General features: G+C 54.8%; 1 protein-coding gene across 1 annotated transcript; it reads left to right on the forward strand.

Annotated features, from left to right (window-relative positions):
- The first annotated feature begins 4,725 nt into the window (after positions 1-4,725).
- Positions 4,726-17,736, forward strand: ADAM33 (ADAM metallopeptidase domain 33). Its single transcript, XM_052651009.1, has 21 exons — positions 4,726-4,825; positions 7,028-7,107; positions 9,367-9,443; positions 11,942-12,020; positions 12,211-12,287; positions 12,375-12,564; positions 12,807-12,872; positions 12,958-13,029; positions 13,189-13,355; positions 13,439-13,523; positions 13,611-13,753; positions 14,245-14,422; positions 14,535-14,624; positions 14,836-15,031; positions 15,187-15,295; positions 15,377-15,575; positions 15,670-15,747; positions 15,831-15,939; positions 16,036-16,183; positions 17,425-17,516; positions 17,699-17,736. The coding sequence occupies exons 1-21, from the start codon at positions 4,726-4,728 to the stop codon at positions 17,734-17,736; spliced, it is 2,373 nt and encodes a 790-aa protein (XP_052506969.1).
- The last annotated feature ends 1,953 nt before the right edge of the window (positions 17,737-19,689 follow it).

Consider the following 19,689-nt stretch of genomic DNA (forward strand, 5'->3'; position numbering starts at 1 on the left):
TGGTGGCTCAGGTAAAGAATCTATGTGCAATGCAGGAGACTTGGGTTTGATCCCTGGGTTGGGAGGATTCCCTGGAGATGGGAATGGCAACCCACTCCAGTATTCTTGCCTGGAGAATTCCATGGACAGAGGAGCCTGTCGTGCTACAGTCCATGGGGTCGCAAAGAGTGTGACACAACTGAGCATGCACGCACCTAGCAAGGAAGAGAGGGGGAGGGGAGGACCACGAGTAGACACAGAAAGGATGGCTACTGGGGGATTTGGGAACATTTGACCTGGAGTCTTCATCTGCTTCTGTGTACCTCCAAGCGGGTGTAGGTCCACCAGGGATTGGAAGGTTCTCAGAGAGGTTAGTTGTGTCCATCCCCAGTGGTCTGAGCCTCCTCAAGACTTTTGAAATAACATTTATTTCAAGCATAGCACACATAGAAAAGTGCACACATTTTAAGTGTACAGCTCAATGACTTTTCACAAAGTGAATATACCCATGCAACCAGCCCCCAGAGTCTCCTTTGTGTCCCTCGCCCAGTCGCAAGCCCCCAAAGCTAACTAGAAAAAGACACCCCTCTTTTCTCCCCTTCAGGGAGGATTTGGGGAAGAGGTTTCGCAAGAGAATGTGGCTCCTGAGAGAGGGCAAATCAGGAAGCTACAAGTCCTTATCCACAGGAGGAGGGGTTGATGCCTCTCTAGCCTGTCTACACTGGAGCACCCAGGATAACCAAAGTGATCTATGTCTGTACTAGGTCTGGTTCCCCAAGACAAGGATTCATGTGCAAGTGACCTATTAAGGATATGTTCCCAGGGGAGACCAGCAAAGGGGTGGAGGAAGCAGGACAGGCAAAGGGAGGAGTTAAGGACACACACAGCATTTTTTTATAACGTCTCAAAACTAAGAACCACCCAAAGGTCCAGCAACAGTAGCGTCAATGAAGAAAACACGTGGTTATAGTCCACAATTGAATGCTACTTAGCAGTGAGTATAATTGAGCTGAAGTCATACGCCCCAGGCTGGATACATCTCACAAACTGGGAAAAATGTTTTCAATTCATACTCCAGACAAAGGGTTCATCTTCCTTATATAGAGAGTCCCTTCATGTTGTTAAGAGAAAGACCTCAATAGAAAAATGAGCTGGAGATATGAATAGGCAATTCAGGGAAAAAGACAGACAAACTGTTCTTAAATGTGTGAATAAATATTCAACCTGACTCATAAGACAAAATGGAAATGAAGACTCCATTTTCACTTGCAGACTAGCAAATATCATATCAATAAAGTCTCGATAACTGTTTTGGGAAGGCTGGAGGAAAATGAGCACCCCAGATGCAATTGTAAACTGGTACAAATCGGAGGGCAGCTTAACTCTATCTGCCCAAATAACAAGAGCACATATCTTTTGACCCAGAAGTCCTGCTTGTAGGAAATCATCTCACAAATGAATTTGTGTATGAAACTGTCCACTACAGCTTTGTTTGTAAGAGCAAAGGGATTGGAAACCATTTCTATGCCCAAGAGGAGACTATGAATAAATGACATCATTTAACTATTAAAACTGATGTAGATTTTAGCCATTAGAATGGCTAAAATTTTAAAGGTTGGCCAACACTAAAATGTTGGTGAGGATATAAAAAACTCTGACACATTGCTGGTGGGACTGTAAAATGGTACAGGTACTTTGGAAAATAGCTTCTTTAAAAAATTAAACATGCCTTTCAATTGTACTTCTAGGTATTTACAGATGAGAAATGAAAACATGTTCATAAAAAGATTTACACAGTAATTTGTGGCAGCTGTATTTAGAAGATTCCAAACTGGAAAATAACCTAAATGCCTAGCTGGAGAATAGAGAAACCGCGCTTCCCTCATACCACCGAACATACTCAGTACTACAAAAGAGCAAATTACTGCTACATGAAACATCATAAATGAATCTCAAATGCAGAGATGGGAGGAAACCAGACACAAAAGAGTACATGCTTTGTGATTCTACTTATTTGAGGTTCTAGAATAAGCAAATCTATAGATAGAAAGTTTATCAGTGGTTGCTTGGCGTTAGGAGTCGGGGAGAGACTGACTGGGAAGTCAGTCAGTCAGTTCAGTCACTCAGTCGTGACTCTGCGACCCCATAGACTGCAGCACACCAGGCCTCCTTGTCCATCACCAACTCCCGGAGTTTACCCAAACTCATGTCCATTGAGTCAGTGATGCCATCCAACCATCTCATCCTCTGTCGTCCCCTTCTCCCACCTTCAATCTTTCTCAGCATCAGGGTCTTTTCAAATGAGTCAGTTCTTTGCATCAGGTGAACAAAGTATTGGAATTTCAGCTTCAGCATCAGTCCTTCCAATGGATATTCAGGACTGATTTTCTTCAGAATGGACTGGTTGGATCTCCTTGCTGTCCAAGGGACTCTCAAGAGTCTTCTCCAACACTATAGTTGAAGAGCATCAATTTTTCGGTGCTCAGCTTTCTTTATAGTCCAGCTCTCACATCCATATATGACTACTGGAAAAACCACAGCCTTGACTCGATGGACCTCTGTTGGCAACGTAATGTCTCTGCTTTTCAATATGCTGTCTAGGTTGGTTACCCACTCCAGTGCTCTTGCCTGGAGAATCCCAGGGATGGCGGAGCCTGGTGAGCTGCCGTCTATGGGGTCGCACAGAGTCAGACACAACTGAAGCGACTTAGCAGTAGTAGCAGCAGCAGGTTGGTCATAACTTTTCTTCCAAGGAGTAAACATCTTTTAATTTCATGGTTGCAGTCACCATCTGCAGTGATTTTGGAGCCCCCCCAAAATAAAGTCTGTCCCTGTTTCCCTTGTTTTCCCATCTATTTGCCATGAAGTGATGGGACTGGATGCCATGATCTTCTCTTTAGTTCTTCGCTTTCTGCCATAAGGGTGGTGTCATCTGCATATCTGAGGTTATTGACTGGGAAGAGGCACAGGGAAATTATTTGGGGGTGATGGAAATGTTCTATCTAGACTGTGGAAGTGATGACACAGGTGTATAAAGTTATCAAAACTCATCTAACTGTGCACTTAAAATAAGTGCATTTTTATTGTGTGTAATAATGTCAATTTTAACATCCAAAGTAATAATAATAGAATAGTAGTAATAATCATAAGAATAATGTTGATGAGGACTTCCCTGGTGGTCCAGTTCCTAAGACTCCCCACTTCCACTGCAGGGGGCAGCGGGGTTCCATCCCCTGTCAGGAACTAAGATCCCACCTGCTGCCACAGTATAGCCTCTCCCCTCTCCCCTCGCAAAAAAAAAAAAGAAGAAATAGTGTTAATGAGATCTCCGATAAGAAGGATCTTCAAGGCATATTAACCGGGGGGAAAAAGGTGCAAAAAATGTTTAAAAAGAGGGGGGAAATGTTTGTATTGTCTTGGACACGCAATAAAATAACCAAAAAACCTATGCAAGAAGGTAATAACAGCTTTCTGTTGGAGGGATGTGGTCTGAGAGGATGCACTGTTTCCTGTACTTGCCACCATACCTCCTGATGTTTGAATCAGGCCAGCATAGGTTACCCGCCCCACTGCAACTCTTACTAACTGAACTTTGAATTCTCAAAAACAGTACATTTGCTTAGAATTAACATTCCTCGCTGTCAGAACACATGCTACTCCCTATCCAAATTTATTACTCAGTAAACAAACTTGGGCTTCCCTGGTGGCTCAGAAGTTAAAGTGCCTGCCTACAATGCGGGAGACCTGGGTTCAATCCCTGGGTCAGGAAGATCCCCTGGAGAAGGAAATGGCAACCCACTCCAGTATTCTTGCCTGGAGAATCCCATGGATGGAGGAGCCTGGTGGCCTACAGTCCACGACTGAGTGACTTAACTAACTTTAACTAAACAAACTTTTTAAAACAGGAAACAAATGTCAGCGAGGCCCAAAGGATCCCCCACGTGTGGGGGTCTATGGCTGTGTGCCATTCTTCGTGCCCTGCCCACCTCCCCACCCCCATCTGCCGCCACCAGGGACACACGGCGGCCCCACTTTCCGCCCGCCCGCCCTGTTGCCTTGTCTGTGCGGCCAGGGAACCCCAGGCCCGGAGCCTCCACGAGTCCAGCCTCCACCCGCGCGCCTCGGCCGGCAGGGGCTGGGGGCCCTGTGGCACAGAGGTTAGCTTGCGGCCGTGGCCGCACCTGCCCGTCACGGTTACCCCGGCCTCCCTTCTCTTAGGGGCTGCCAGTCTCTCACCTGGGCAACTCTGGGCAGGACTGGTGGCCAGGTGAGGACTAAGGTCCGCCCCGAGAGACTGCGGAGGAGGGCGCTTCTCGAGCAGACACGAGCAGCCACAGGTGGCCCCTAGCACTGTCCCTGCTTCCCTGCTCGGGTCCCCAGAAGCCCTTCTTGGGGGTCCCTGCCCCATCTCACTTCCCATCCCCATGAGCAGGGGCCCCTCTGAAACTTAAGCTGCGGGTCGGCTCGGGAGGGTCTCCCAAGGCGGGGGGCCCGCACAGATTCCCGCCCCCGCCCCTCCAAGCTCTAGGGGGATGGATCTGGCTCCCCGAGGGCACACGCCGCCGGCCTGGGGTCAGGACGGATGGGCGGCGATGGTGGCAGAGGCAGGCGGGGCTCCGCGCAGGGTCCCGCGAGGAGGGGGTGCGAGCCGGAGGGCCGGCTGATTAGGGCGTGGGTCGGCGGCGATCCAGCGGGGGTGGAGCCGGGAGCCGGGAGCCGCAGCGACGACGCTGGGCGCTCAGAGCTATGCGTCCGGGGTCTCGGAGAGCTCGAGGGTCGCCCACGTGGGGGCTGCTGCTGCTACTGGGACTACCGTGGCCCGCGTGGGGGACGAAGGAGTTTCAAGGTGAGTGGGAGTTCCCCCACAGTGTCAGGCGAGGCACTGTTGGGACGGAGATTCAGAAATCCCCGGGAATCCCGCGGGCCAGGAGGACAGGCCCTGCGGAGGGTTTGGGAAAGTCTCCGCAGGAATTGCCCAGGGACTTTCACCTGTAGTTGGGCAGACCTCTCGCCCAATCTTCCACACTCTTCCCAGATGCCCTGTGCCAATAGTTAGGCAGAGTGGCAGGGCCCTTTCTCCTCGGAGTAGCCGCTCAGCACCCCCAAGCCCCTCTGGATTCTCTGCTCTTGCCCATCTGCCAGTGTGAAGGTCCCTGGACCTCCATTTCCTAGGGTTCAGCGGGCCTCGGTCCTCCAGGAAGCCCCAGACCACTGGTGCCCTGGAGTCCCTGCTGCGGCCTCACGCTAAGGGACTAGCTGTGGCCCCCACCCTCCTGCATCATCCCATGTTCGCTGCTTCACCCCTGGGCTCTGGGGCAGTGTGCATGTTTATACTGTTGCCTTGTTTGGTTAGACAGCAACTGCTTCAGACAGAAGGTGCCTGATAGCAGGGCCCTGAGGGAAGTCTCTAGCTCTGTCTCTTCTCAGAATGGCCCCTCCAAACTCTGTGCGAGATGGGGTTGACAAAAATCTCTCCTGTGCATCAGGTGCCTGACCAGGGGGGCAGGAAGGGCTGGGCAGCCTGGTGGCAGTGGGTTCCAGAGCACTGTGCAGGGTGTCACAGTGAGGGGCACAGGGCTAGGATCCTGCTGTGTTCTGGGATGTGTGTGGGGAGGGACAACAGCCCTCAGGCCTTTAGAGATGGTCCACAGGCATTCCAGCGCTCCTTCAGCCTGAGGTCTGGGGATGATGAAGGAACCCCTGGGAGGAATGAAGAGGGGCTCTGTGCTCCCCAACACCACACTGGCTCCTCCGTTTCCACTCCCATCTACCTAGTCACCACAGTTCCATCTCTGCCTCCTTGCCCCCATCAAGGTACCAATGGCCAGTGTGTGCGCGCAGGGCCAGGAGAGAACCCCCAACCCACACTCACACGTGCACAGCTTCCCCTCTCCACCTTGGGAAGCCCAGGGGCAGTTGGATCTAGTTAAATCCTCTCTGGCCTGAGACCCCCACCATGGCTCCCATACATGCACTCAGACCCCTTCCTGCACCAGCCCTGCAGCCTCCATTCCAAGGCCCTGAACCTCCCAACCCCCGCCCCCATCTCCTTAATGGCAACTGCTGATCTTCTCAAGGAGGACCTGGCAGAGGGAGACTTCCTGGAGCTGCTGCTATCCCAGGTCTTTGATGATGGGGTCTAGAGGAGGAGATGGAGAAGGAGAAAGGAGTTGAGGTGGCCTGGCAGGAGCTGAGCCACTTCCACAGGCAGCCATCTCAGCCTGGTCAGCACTGGGGGCAGGGCTCGGGGGTGGGTGGTGGGGAGTGGTCAGTTCTGGGAGCTAGGCTTCCCCAGGGACTGAGTGCCAGAGGGATGGGAAGGTTGCCTGCAAGTTCTGGGCAGCCTAAGGTCTGATTCCTTCAGGGCGGGTGTGGGTGTGGTGAGAGTTTCTGGGGCCCACTAGGGGGGACTGAGAGCATTCCAGGGGAGCATTCCAGGCGCCCTCTGAGTAATGCTTGGCTCCTGGAGCCCCTTTAAGCATTCCCAGCCTGGGAGCACTCAGGCTCTGACTCCAAAACAACCCCCATCCCACCCCCCGCCTCCACAAAGGGGGGCTTCTGGGCCAGGGTCCCTGGAAGCCCTGCCCCTAGCACAAAACTCCAGGGGAAGCTCTGGGCAACATCTGGTTGTTGTTTTTCTCAGATGGTGCCAGAGGAACAGGCGTCCTTTTTCACAGATCTCTCACCCTAAAAGCATTTGCTACCCCATCTAAAAATACCCAAAGCTGCCTCCCATTTCCTTTACCCTCTGTTTTGGGGGCCTTGGTATCTTCCTGGTGATCTTTGATCCCCGTTTTCCCCTCCCAAGGTCATTAGAGCTCCCGAGTACCCAGCTGAGTTGTTCTTCCCAGACTCCTCTCTCTTCTGCCTCCCTTCCAGCTCCTGGGTTCCAAGGATGCCCCAAGGGTAGTCCCCCTTCTCCAGGCTAAACCTTTGAGTATTGAAGATGAAGTGTCCTGTTCCTGCCTGCTGACATCCTCTGATTCTACCCCTGTGTTGTCCCAACTTCCCTGTGTTCCTCTTACCCTGTGCTCTGTCCTCACCCCAGGAAACACCCTTGGAAAGCCAGTCGTTCTGCATTGGAGCCTAGATGGACGACCCCAGCGCATGGTCACCCTGGAGGAGCCGGTCAGTGCCAGACCATCCCTTTCCATGTAGAGGCCCAGAGTCTCTCGGCCCCTTTGCTCCTCCCCAGGTTTCAGCATGGCAGTTTTGCTAGGGTCCCTAGATTCCCCAGTCCTTTAGGCCCCTCCCCAAAGGTTTGGCAGGTGGGGGTGGGAGACGTCTAGATGGAGAGAGGTTTCACACATGGAAGTCATTTTCCCGTTTCCTCTCCCCCACCTCCTCCCTAACCCTTTCTTTCCAGTATTATTCAGGCCACCTCCACCCCATCAGGCAGAGGTGGAGCCAGAGTTTGTGGGGCCTAAAGTTTTTCAGGGACCTTTTTAAGAAAACACCAAAATATCTTCCTTTTGCAAAGTGACACTGGATGCATTGCTGTCCTCACCAAGACCCCGTCGTTTAGGGACCCGAAACTTCAACCTCACTGACTCATGCAGGATCTACTTCTGCCCTTAGATGCAAATCCACCCTGTTTTGTTTCTTGTGGATGCTCTGCCTCAGTCTCCCAACAGTCATCCATCACACACTTCCAGAATAACCTTGTCCCCATCTGTATGTGTCGCACAGCTGTGCTGCACAGAGCCCAACATCCTTTGTATGCCCATTTCACAGAGGGGCAGACTGAAGCCCAGAAAACTTGGAGAAACTGCTCAAGGTCACGCAGCTCTTTAATCCATAAGCCTGAGACCTGCTAAGGTCTGAAAAACTTCAAACCATTGGCCAATGTCTCCCACACCTTGAAAGGCCTATTCATCCTGAATTATCAGGAAAGAGAGGACAACCCACTGTCCAAACCTGCAAGGAAGAAGGCAGAAGAGCACTGCCGTGAAGGCCAGGGTGCCCCCAGGCCCAGCACCTCTCAATCTAGGGCCCTCCCTGGGTCCCCCAGACCCTCAGGGCCTCAATTCAATTGGTCAGCATGGTGCTGGCCTGAGATTTGAGACTGTTCCTCACATGCTGGGGCCAGCCTGACTGTAGACCTCCTTCTGGGCCTGGCCTGGGTTGTGACCGAACAGGAGGGGAATGCCAGAAGGGCTTTGCTTTCCCCACTGTCTCTGTCCCTGGGAAGCCAGCCAAGATGAGGACAGCAGACAGCGTGGCAGGGAGTCGTGTCCTTGAGGCAGGGAACACCTACATTTCAGGTTGGAGATGGAGTACGTGGTGAGGGGTAGGGCCACTGGAGGGGGAGAAATGAAGACAGCTGGGGCGCAGAGAACAGAAAGAGGGATGGGAGTGGGGCAAGGGGACGCTTTCCAGCTGGACCGCCTCCTTTCTCCAATACAAGAAGTGGCATTCCGGCCACATGAGCTCATGCTGGGGGCACAGGGGTGGGGGTGGGGGGCTTTAGGCTGGGGGAAGGGACTATCTGCTCCCCACCTGCAGAGGAAGAGCCCTCCCAACAAGACTCTGAGCCTCTTGGCCTGAGGCCCAGGACAGTGCATTGTGGGATAAAAGGGAAGGGCCAGCATTTCAAAGACATAGCCTCTCTTCAGGAGGCTCCCAGATTGCTCCAACTCTGGGCCCCCAGCCAGGCTGAGTGGACAAAGTGGGGCAGATGGAGTACTCCTGCAGGGTGGAAGCAGCAAAGAAGGTAGGGGGGAGGAGAGGTGGGCAGGCTGGCCCCAGGCTCATACTCCTGACATCTAGCCGAGAAGAAATCCAGTGTTTTTCTCTTGGCCTGGGTTGTGGGTCAGGGTTTATGTTCCAGGCTCAAGGATACAGGTGTGAGGTGAGCCTGCTAGGGGCGTAGGAAAATTTGGTGGCAGGGGGAGGAGTTTGTCAGCTTTGGAGGCAGAGGTGCTAAGTCTGAATCCTATAGGGAGTGAAAGGGGAGGTTGTGAGGAGGCCCAGGCCGTGGCTACCCCACTCTCCAGCATCAACGTCTTCAGGACCGCACTGTACTCTCTGTGTAGAGGGAGCCTTCTGGGCATGAAAGAGGAAGGCAGGCCAGAAGAGCCCCGGGCCCTCAGGCCAGGAATGGCATCTTTCCGAGACCCTTCATCTCTCCAGGGAGGATGCGGAGTGAACCTAGAAGGCTCTGTCAAATGGCTGCTGTTAGAACAGACATTCTGAGTCTGGGGACATCTTTGCATGTTCGCAGCCCACACCCATCCGCACCCACCATGGCAAGTGGAGGTCTTCTGCCCTGTGCCTCTGTGCTCTCCCCGTGAACTCCCTTGTCAGCTACCTCTATATTCCTCCTGCTCCTGGCAGGCAGAGGGCCTGGATGCCCACCCTCTCAGCCCTATACTCCTTCTTGCCCAGGTCCCAAAGCTAGAAGTGAGGCTGGTGGCCTTGGAGGCTGAAGGTCAGGAGCTCCTGCTAGAGCTGGAGAAGAATCAGTGAGTATCAGGCTGGGGAAAGAGCTGGGAGCCAAGAACAGCCCCTTTCTCTGGGGAAGGATCACTGCTGGGGGCAGGGATGGATGGGAACCCCAGAGGGAGGCTGGATGGGGTGACAGCCCCAGAGGAGGAGGTGCAGGTTACAGGGAGAGTCAATGTTAGTCTCGACTGGCTCCCTTGAGACTGAAATGGGTTATTGAGGCTGGATTCACTGTAGGGCATATCTCTCATCCCAGCCCCAGGCACATCTTGTCAGCTTCCTGCCACAAATGAGTGAGCATCACCTTCTGGGTGCTCTCAGGGTGTGGTGAGTCAAAAGAGAATCCAAGATGGACAGGTGGTCCAGAAAGCGGGAATACCAGGCACAAAAGTACAGTGACTACAAAGGTCAAGGCACATTCAGGGGGTAGCAGTTTGTCTGGCTTGCCTGGAGAGTCTCCTTCTATAAGGAAGGGAGCAAAGAGAAACAAATTTGGGGAGTCCTAGTAGGGCCAGATTACAGAAGGCCATTTTGGTGCTGAGTGTCCAGGATAGTGCAAAGCGAAAGATTTTGAGCTGTGAATGAACAAGCACAGCTGGGCTGGGTGAGGTGAGTGTCTAAGATGGAGAGTGGGTCCTTGAAACCACCTAGATTGTATTACCGACGTCTCTCATTTTCAATTGCTTGTTTCATCACAGGCACTGTTCTGAGCATCCTACATACACATTTTTTTATTCTCCCCCATGCACTGAGAACAAACTTAGGTTCCACCATGCCTAACTACAGTTTCTCTGTGGTTCAATATCCCCATGTGTTAAAAGAGGTGATCACATCACCTCCTCCCTAGGTTTGAGTGTGTGGGTGGAGTGGGGGAGCAAAGCTGGAGGAGGGGGAAGGACTGGAGAGTGGAGACGCAGGTACCACAAGTCTTTGGGGGCAGTTTTGGGGTAAAGAGGTCAAGGTGGAGAGGGTGACGGATTTTCTTCAAAGAGAAATTGACTGAATGTTGATCTATCTTGGTGGGAAGGATGCTGGTGAGGTGAAGCCTGAAGATGATATCATTACTTGAGTGGGGTCTGGAGAAGGAGAGGAGGAGGATCCCTGCTCACATGGGCGGGATCTGCAGGTGTGATTTCTGTATCCTCTGGAAGTAGGGGGTGAGCCTCAGTGAAAGACAGCTGGGGAGATATGTAGGATCTGGGGGCCTGAGGAGATTTGAAGGAACTTTGAGTGGGAGGAGGTGCCCCAGAGCAAGGGTCTCCAACCTCTAGGATCTAATGCCTGATGATCTGAGGTGGAGCTGATGTAATAATAGAAATAAAGGGCATCATAAATATAATGTGCTTGAATCATCCCCACCCCATCCCACCCCTACCAACCCCACCTCACCCCTGTCCATGGAAAAATTGTCCTCCATGAAACTGGTCCCTGGTGCCAAAAATGGTAGGAATTTCTGGGCTAAAGGTTTGTCCAGACATCCAACAAGGGTAGGCAGCAGCCAGGGCCAAGGAGTTCACACTTCCTTGTCTCCAAGGTCCGCCTTCTCGGCAGGGTTTCCTGACTCTTCTCCTCCTGCCCAGTCTAATACCCCTGACCTGTGGATCCAGCTGCCTGCCACAGGTCCCACAAGAACCACAAACTTTCCCCTGTTCCTGCTCCTGGTGCTCCCCAAACTCCCATTTCCACACCTAAGCCATTACCAAGACTCCTTCCTGACCTTCACCTTGCTCCCTCTTGCCCAAGATTTTTCAGAGCTAAGCAATGCACAATCACTCCTGTCCTTTCTTTAAGAAACACCTTGAAAGTGAAAGTTGCTCAGCCATGTCTGACTCTTCGGACCTCATGGCCTATACAGTCCATGGAATTCTTGAGGCCAGAATACTGGAGTGGGTACCCTTTCCCTTCTCCAGGAGACTTTCCCAACCCAGGGATCAAACCCAGGTCTCCCGAATGATGGGCAGTTTCTTTACCAACTGAGCTATGAGGGAAGCCCATATAAGACACACCTTGGCTGCTTCTTAAGTGCTAGCCCTGTGCCCCACTCATCAGTTCAGTTCAGTTCAGTTGCTCAGTTGTGTCTGACTCTTTGCGACCCCATGGACTGCAGCACGCCAGGCCTCCCTGTCCATCACCAACTCCCGGAGTTCACTCAAACTCATGTCCATTGGAGTCAGTGATGCCATCCAACCATCTCATCCTCTTCTCCCGCCTTCAATCTTTCCCAGCATCAGGGGCTTTTCAAATGAGTCAGTTCTTCACATTAGGTGGCCAAAGTATTGGCGTTTCAACTCCAGCATCAGTCCTTCCAATGAATATTCAGGACTGATTTCCTTTAGGATGGACTGGTTGGATCCCCTTGGGACTCTCAAGAGTCTTTTCCAACAGCACAGTTCAAAAGCATCAAAAGACATTACATTACTTTGCCTCACTCAAAGAGCTACTCAATTAGCATTTAGGGAGGAAGACCAGAGGGTGAGGCAGGGCTGGATTAGGTAATTTCTGCAACACCCCCTCCCAGCAGGCTGCTGGCCCCAGGATACACAGAAACCCACTACAGCCCAGATGGGCAGCCGGTAGTGCTGTTCCCCAACCACAAGGTGAGATGCTTCCAAGGGCCCTGAGGACAGAGTGAGGAGTGCTGGGGAACACACCCCTGAGGGCCTCTCCACCATTCCCCCCTTCTCCTGTTCTAAGAAGAAGCTGGAGCTAGTCCCCCACCATGCTTTCTTTCTTGCCCCTCCACTTCAGCCCTGGCTGAGATTTGGGGCTGGGTCCTTTGCTCTCCAGGATCACTGCCACTACCATGGGCATGTGAGGGGCTTCCTGGACTCCTGGGTGGTCCTCAGCATCTGCTCTGGGATGAGGTGAGGAGTTCTGGGGGAGGAGGCTGGACCTGGGGCTAGGGAAAGATGTCCCCTGACTGCCCTCCCCTGCACCCCTTTGCACCCTAGGGGCCTGATCACACTCAGCAGCAATGCCAGCTATTATGTGCATCCCTGGCCAGCTGGGGACTCCAAGGACTTCTTGACCCATAGGATCTTCCGGGTGGAGCAGCTGTTCAGCGGGAAAGGAACCTGTGGCCACAGGGACCCAGGGGACAAAAGGGACATGACCAGCCTTTCGTGTGCCACCCAGATCAGGGTCAGGGGCATGGGCAGGGGTGGGAATGCAGTATCCAAAGCCCTTTAAAATCAGAAGAGACAGGAACAGTGCAGCCCCAATTTAGGGCCTCCTGTCCTGATATTTTTATTTGGAAGCTGAAGGAACAAATTCTAGCAAAATATTTTAGAGTTAATTTTGTGCTCTCTGAGGTCTGGGGTTGGTGGTCAGGGTTCAAGCCCGGCAGCCTGCCACTCAGGATCACCATTGCCACCCCTACCCAGGAGAGGCGGGAGTCCCTCCGAAGCCCGAGGTACCTGGAGCTGTACATAGTGGGGGACCACACCCTGGTGAGAGGAGCCCCAGGGGGGTTGGAGAGCCTGGTTGGGGTCAGTTCAGCCTGTCGTCACTCCGCCGCTGAATCTCTCCCTCTAGTTTTTGACTCAGCACCGGAACTTGAACCACGCCAAACAGCGTCTCCTGGAGGTCGCCAATTATGTGGATCAGGTTGGGTCGGCAGGGAGAGAGCCCTTCTGGGGGTGACTGCGAGGGGGCAGACTTGGAGATAGGGAGAGGGAACGGCGGGGAGAAAAGAGAGGTACTCCCGTGGAGGAGCCCAGGCACCAAGGGGGTCCTCCGCTTCAGTCTGCTCCCCTGCGTCCGCAGATTCTCAGGACTTTGGACATTAAGGTGGTGCTGACCGGCCTGGAAGTGTGGACCGAGCAGGACCAGAGCCGCGTCACGCCAGACGCGAACGCCACGCTGTGGGCCTTCCTGCAGTGGCGCCGGGGGCTGTGGGCGCGGCAGCCACACGACTCTGCTCAGCTGCTCACGTGGGTGCCACCTACCCCCACGCGGTCCCCGCTTGGCGGCTCGGACTCCGGGCCGGCCCGGTCATGCCGCCCTCCGTTCTCAGGGGCCAAGCTTTCCGGGGCGCCACAGTGGGCCTGGCACCCGTCGCGGGCATGTGCCTCGCGGAGAGCTCTGGAGGCGTGACGACAGTGAGCACCACCTGGGACTGAAGCGGGAGGAGAGGTGCTGGGGAGTGGTCCTCGCAGCCCGCAGTGACCGTAGCCATGCCCTCCCAGGACCACTCGGAGTTCTCCATTGGTGCTGCAGCCACCATGGCCCACGAGATAGGCCACAGCCTGGGCCTCAGCCACGACCCCCACGGCTGCTGCGCGGAGGCGGCGGTGGAGCAGGGCGGCTGCGTGATGGCGGCGGCTACCGGGTATCCTCGCCAGGCCGGGGTGCGGGGGTGCGGGGGCGGGGCTGCCGGGCGGGACCTGGGCCTTCCTCTGCTGCCTTTCTGTGGGAGAAATGGTTATCCTTGTTTCTTCCGTGAAATCGGGATGATGGTAACAGTTCCCGCCCTAAAGCAGGCAAAGTGGATTCCCATGATGTGATAAATTATTTTCGGAACAACCTTTCGAGGTGACTCCAATCCCGGGAAGAGTGGCGTTGGGTCGGGATTTGACCTTGGGTCCTGGGCCGCTCGCTCTTGGCGTCACACCCTCCTGCCTCGCGCTCGCTGTGTGACTTTGCGCGAGTTACTTACCCTTTCTGGGTTCTGCCTCTAGAGAGCTGTCCGTCGCGCAAGCGGTGTCTGCGCATCTACCGGCTGCGTAGCCAAGTGCCAGTGTGCTGGGGGGGAGGGACTGGAGACACGCAGGGGTTGGCGGGGGTGGTCTCCGCACGCCCGACGCCCTCCCCCGTCCGTAGGCACCCGTTCCCTCGCGTGTTTAGCGCCTGCAGCCGCCGCCAGCTGCGCGCCTTCTTCCGAAAGGGAGGGGGCGCTTGTCTCTCCAACGCGCCGGACTCCGGGCTCCTGGTGCCGCAGGCGCGCTGCGGGAACGGCTTTGTAGAAAAGGGCGAGGAGTGCGATTGCGGCGCCGGCCAGGTGGGGTCCGCAAGACCAGCCCCGGGGGACCAAACTGGTTCCCGCTCGCCCCCTCCCCGGAGGTCTGAGCGCTGCACCCTCACCTGGTCCCTCCTCGCCTTTCCGGCTCCAGGAGTGCCCCGACTCCTGCTGCCTTGGCCACAACTGCTCGCTGCGTGCGGGAGCCCAGTGCACCCACGGGGACTGCTGCGCACACTGCCTGGTGAGAGTATGGGAGGCTGCGGGGTGAGGGTTGGGGGCACTTGGGAGCCGGCCTGTTGGTCTTGGCTAATTGGCGCCCTTGGGTTCCCTTGTGGGTGCTGGCTCTGCTCTGTGCATGGTTCTCCTGAACTTCCCCACCGGGCTCTCCCGTATCTCTGTTCGTTGTCTCTCTATGCCTCGCCACCTTCCCTTCACCCGGGTCACCTACGTAGCTGAAGCCGGCGGGCACGCCATGCCGCCCGGCTGCGGGCGACTGTGACCTCCCCGAATTCTGCACCGGAGCCTCCCCTTATTGCCCGCCGGACATTTACCTACTGGACGGCTCGCCCTGCGCCAGAGGCCGCGGCTACTGTCGGGACGGCGCGTGTCCCACGCTGGAGCAGCAGTGCCAGCAGCTCTGGGGGCCTGGTGAGACCGGGAGCGCGCGCTCCGCCCCCATCCGCAGTTCTGCGCTGCTTGGTGCTCTAGGGGAGGTGGGCGGGGGGTGGGGTGGGGTGGAAATTGAGGCAGAACGGGCGTGGCTCCAGTCTGGGCTGTCCCCAGTCCCGCCCCTGCTTCCTCAGGCTCGCGCCCAGCCCCGGAGGCTTGCTTCCAGGTCTTGAACTCCGCGGGAGACGCCCAGGTGAACTGCGGCCAGCAGGGGGACGGCAACTTCGTACCCTGTGCGCAGAGGTGGGGAGCGGAGGGAAGGGAAGCTGGGGAAGAGGGTGTGGAGAAACACCACGCGGTTTGACTACCTCCGTTTCTCTCTAGGGATGCGCAGTGTGGGAAACTGCAGTGCCAGGGCGGGGAACAGAGCGCACTGGTGCCACACGTGGTTCCGGTGGACTCCACCGTACACCTGGGCAGCCGAGAGGTGATTTGCAGGGGAGCTTCCGTGCTGCCCGGTGCCCAGCTGGACCTGCCTGACTTGGGCCTGGTAGAGGCAGGCACCCAGTGTGGACCTAGAATGGTGAGCCCTGCCCACCCAACCCCTCGCTGCCACTTGAGTCCCATGGGTCAGAGCCTCACTCCCCCTCACTGCCCAGTGCCCACACTGCCCATAGGTGTGCCAGGAAAGGCGCTGCCAGAACACTACTTTCCGAGAGCTGGAGCTCTGCCTGATGGCCTGCCATGGCCACGGGGTGAGTGGCCCGAAAGGTGTGTGGGGGTTGACCCTGGGAGTCCCCAGTCTCATGGGACCCTCTTTTTCTCTTTTCCTCTTCAGGTTTGCAATAGTAACCATAACTGCCATTGTGCTCCAGGCTGGGCTCCGCCTTCCTGTGACAAGCCAGGGTTGGGTGGCAGTGTGGACAGCGGTCCTGTGCAGCCTCAAAGTGTGCCCACGGGGGGGGGGGGTGAGGGGGGTGGAGGGCAGGCGGGGAGGAGCCATGTGGTGCACTCAGGACTCAGACGTAGCCTGTCCTCCGCAGACCGGGACGCCTTCACACTGGCGGTGATCCTTAGCTTTGTGATGCCTCTGCTCCCTGGGGCTGGCCTGGCCTGGTGCTGCTGCCGGCGTCCGGGACTCTGTCTCCAGCGATGCTTCTGGGGCTCCAGGAGGGACCTCATGTGCAGTGGGTAGGCACTGAGGTCTAAGGTTCTGCTCCTCAGAGCTCTGCTGGACCTGGTGTAGCTGGGGTGGGGTCTGTTCTCCTCAGGTGCAGAGAGGCAGGCAGAAGCAATGGAAAGAAGCCTTGAGCAGAAGGCCCCAGTGGTCTTCCAGTGAAGCCAAAGGTGTAGGTCCATGCAGGGCCCCCACAGCCCCCAATACGGTGGTTCAGTACCCCTTTTCCACGTCTCCTGTTTCTCCCATCAAGAGGCTGCTTTATCCTTGGCTTTACCCTGTTTTTCCACCAGCTTATGGTGCAACTCTTGCTCTACTGTGCTCTTCAAGGCCCCTCCAGTTTCTCTCTCATGAACTTTCAGCCCTCTGACATTTCCTCTGCCAAAATCTCTGCTGTTACCCCCTTCAAGTTCCCAAATGCTGGGGCCAACACACCTTTCCTTTCCTTGTCACTGGGCAGCTGTGGTGCTGGCTGCCTTGTGCCAAGGGCCTGCCCCTAACCAGAGCTCCATGACCTGGGATGAGGGCCACGTGATACCAAGTATTGTCAGTCTAGGGCGGCCTCCTCACTGCGTGCTGGGCAAGGCAGGCCCCCTTTGACCACCTCTGACACAGTCTGGCCTTGGGGACATTCTGGGCAAAATGAGGGAGAGGGCATGGTTTGGACTGGAGATGGGAATACAGGGCATCCCAAATAGGAGCAGGGCACAGCTGAAAGGGCCTTGACACAATGAGAGTTGATTGTGGGTCTGCGAGCAGAGGATCAAGGTGGTCAGAGCTTGGTGTGTCGTCACTGGGAGCTTACAGGAGGCAGCGACTACATGTCATCACCTGGTAAAGTATTGAGATTGTTGTTTCAAAGAGATATCAAAGGAAGTGGTAAGGCCCTGGAAGATGAGGTGTGAGCAGCTGAGCATAACTCAGAGTCATCAAAGGCAGCAGGGTTACCCGATAGCAAGGAGCACAGACATGGGTACCACTGGGAGAGGAAGTCCCATCCCTCTTTGGGACCCGTGTGACATCAACATCTGGAAGATGTTCGGGTGTGCCAGAGTTTGGGGAAAATGTCAGGGTTGGAGAGAGAAAGTGTCTAAGGCCCCGGGAAGCATAAGTCTCTAGGGTTCCCCTCAGAAGGGAGTAGGAAGCGAACTGGGGAGAGTGATCTGGGTACAAGCCTCTACCACAGGGAAGCAGCCCCAGGGTGCCATGCTAACGGTCGCTGTCTCAGTCTCCTGGTCTCTTACCCACTGCCCAGATCCAAAGATGGCCCATGCAGAGGCCAACCTCTGGGCAGCATTCACCCAATGGAGTTGCGCCTGACAGCCCCTCAGGAGCCCCAGCCCTTGGGTGAGTGAGGCACAGTAGGAGATGGGGAGGGAAGGGAAGGGATGGGCTCTTGTCTTCTCTTTCCAGCCGGGCCCCTCCTCTCCACCTAGCACCCAGTCACCTTGAGCCCTGTGCCCCACCCTGCACCAGGGACTCTTGCCACCTTTGTTCACAGCACTGTTCCACCACCTGTTGCTTCCCAGACCTTGAGAACTCTGCTAGAACCCAACAGCCACCTTGAGAAGCCTGTTCCTCATAGTCCTGCTTGTACCCCTAAGGTAGGTGGGGCCCTCCCCCTCCCATAGTTCATTTATCCTCCTCTAGCCCCTTATCTCACAGTCCCTGACTCTGTTTTTGAACTTGTACATTATGGAAATGAGACAGACCTTGTGGAGAAGCTGTTGTCTGAGGCCGGTTGCTGGAGGGGAGGAAGAAGTTCTATGGTTTTCCCTGAGGGAAGAGAGAGGGTCCCAGCCCTTCCTGGGAACCTCCACCTCATTCTCAGCAGGTAGAGTCCAAAAGCCAAGATCCTGTCTCTGGTGAAGTGACTCCTGACATGAGAAGACTTAAGGACAAGTGGCTACTAACTGCCACTCCAAGGAACTCGGACTCCCAGGGGGAAGAGCCAGCAACTCAGCTGACTTTTTGCACCTTCAGGCAGCTTTGAAATTTCTTCCCTGAGTTACTGACATACCACTTACTCCAAGACCCTGGAACCTCATCAGAATTTACACAATGCTGTCCCCAGTCCTCAGGGCTGTGGGATCCTCTTAAGAGTACACCTTCCAGTGTAAGCAAGAATCCATCCGACCCAGGAGTGAAGGCCATGTAGTCACTGACCTCCTGTCACTAGGGAGCGCTGGGTCAGGCTGGGCACCCAGAGAGACCTCTCTGTCCCAGGAGTCTGCTGTTGTTGATCAGTCCCCTAGTCGCCTCTGACTCTTTGCGACTCCATGGACTGCAGCACCCCTGGCCTCCTTGTCCCTCACCACCTCCTGGAGTTTGCCCAAGTTCATGTCCATTGCATTGGTTATGCCGTCCAGTCATCTTATCCTCTGATGCCTTCTCCTGCCCTTGATCTTTCCTAGCATCAGGGACTTTTCCAGTGAGTCATCTGTTCACATCAGATGATCAAAATACTGGAGCTTGAGCTTCAGCATCAGTCCTTTCAGTGAATATTCAGGATTGATCTCCCTTAAGATTGACTGGTTTGATCTCTTTGCAGTCCAAGGGTCTCTCAGGAGTCTTCTCCAGCACCACAGTTCGAAGGCATCAATTCTTTGGCACTCTGGCTTCTTTATGGTCCAGCTCTCACAACCATATGTGACCATTGGGAAGATCATAGCACTGACTATACAGACCTTTGTCAGCAGAGTAATGTCTCTGCTTTTCAACACACCGTCTAGGTTTGTCATAGCTTTCCTGCCAAGAAGCAATCATCTTTCTGATTGCATGGTTGCAGTCACCGTCCAGTTAAGTACAATGCAGTCACCTGAACAGAACTGTATAAAAGGAGTCTGTTACTCATACTTTATTCAGACCTAGCTCTTAGGAGGCCAGCAACTGCTAGACCAGAACCCTGGACTCCAGGGGCCCTATATTTCAGACTGAAGCCACTTCCCTGGAATCTTACCCCTGCAAAACAAACAAAATCCTTGGGACGTCCTTTTCTGTGTCCTATTCTCTCTTATCCCTCATATGCATCCTCTGCCCCACCCCATTCCTAGTCCTCTGGCGAGATTTTAGAGGAGCCCGGGGCTGCTGCAGTTCCCTCATTTTGGATGTTAATCAACCCCTCCTTCATTTCATGGGAGGGAATAAAGAGAGCCATTTTGGAGAGGACTTCAAAGAAGTCAGAAGAAAACCATGTTGCCCTTGGGCCTCTGTGAGTCTTCTCTGTCTGTAAATTCAACACCATGGGACTCCCTGAGGGTGACAAAAGGTGGTGTCTGGAACCTCGGATGACAGCCAGGACCCAGAGATACTGGGCATACGATGGCGTTGCCTTGCTTGAATGATCCCTTGTCTCCACCTCTCCTGCCTCCCTTGGATACTCTCAGAAGCCATTTACTGTCTCCCCTTGCTTCATACAAGAGTTGCTTAGTGACCTTCTTTATCAGCTAGATATTGCTATATAACAAAACCACCCCAAAACTTAGTAGCTTAAAACAATAACCAATTCTGTGAGTTGGCA

This window comes from Budorcas taxicolor, chromosome 13 (genome assembly GCF_023091745.1).
Source record: "Budorcas taxicolor isolate Tak-1 chromosome 13, Takin1.1, whole genome shotgun sequence".
Taxonomy (NCBI): Eukaryota; Metazoa; Chordata; class Mammalia; order Artiodactyla; family Bovidae; genus Budorcas; species Budorcas taxicolor.

What these genes read in the sequence shown, in the direction of transcription:
- ADAM33 (XM_052651009.1), top strand. Translation starts at nt 4,726, where the DNA reads ATGCGTCCGGGGTCTCGGAGAGCTCGAGGGTCGCCCACGTGGGGGCTG. An exon ending in CTAGAGCTGGAGAAGAATCA is followed by an intron (nt 9,444 to 11,941) that starts GTGAGTATCAGG and finishes ACCCCCTCCCAG; the next exon opens with CAGGCTGCTGGCCCCAGGAT. An exon ending in CCCAGTGTGGACCTAGAATG is followed by an intron (nt 15,576 to 15,669) that starts GTGAGCCCTGCC and finishes CACTGCCCATAG; the next exon opens with GTGTGCCAGGAAAGGCGCTG.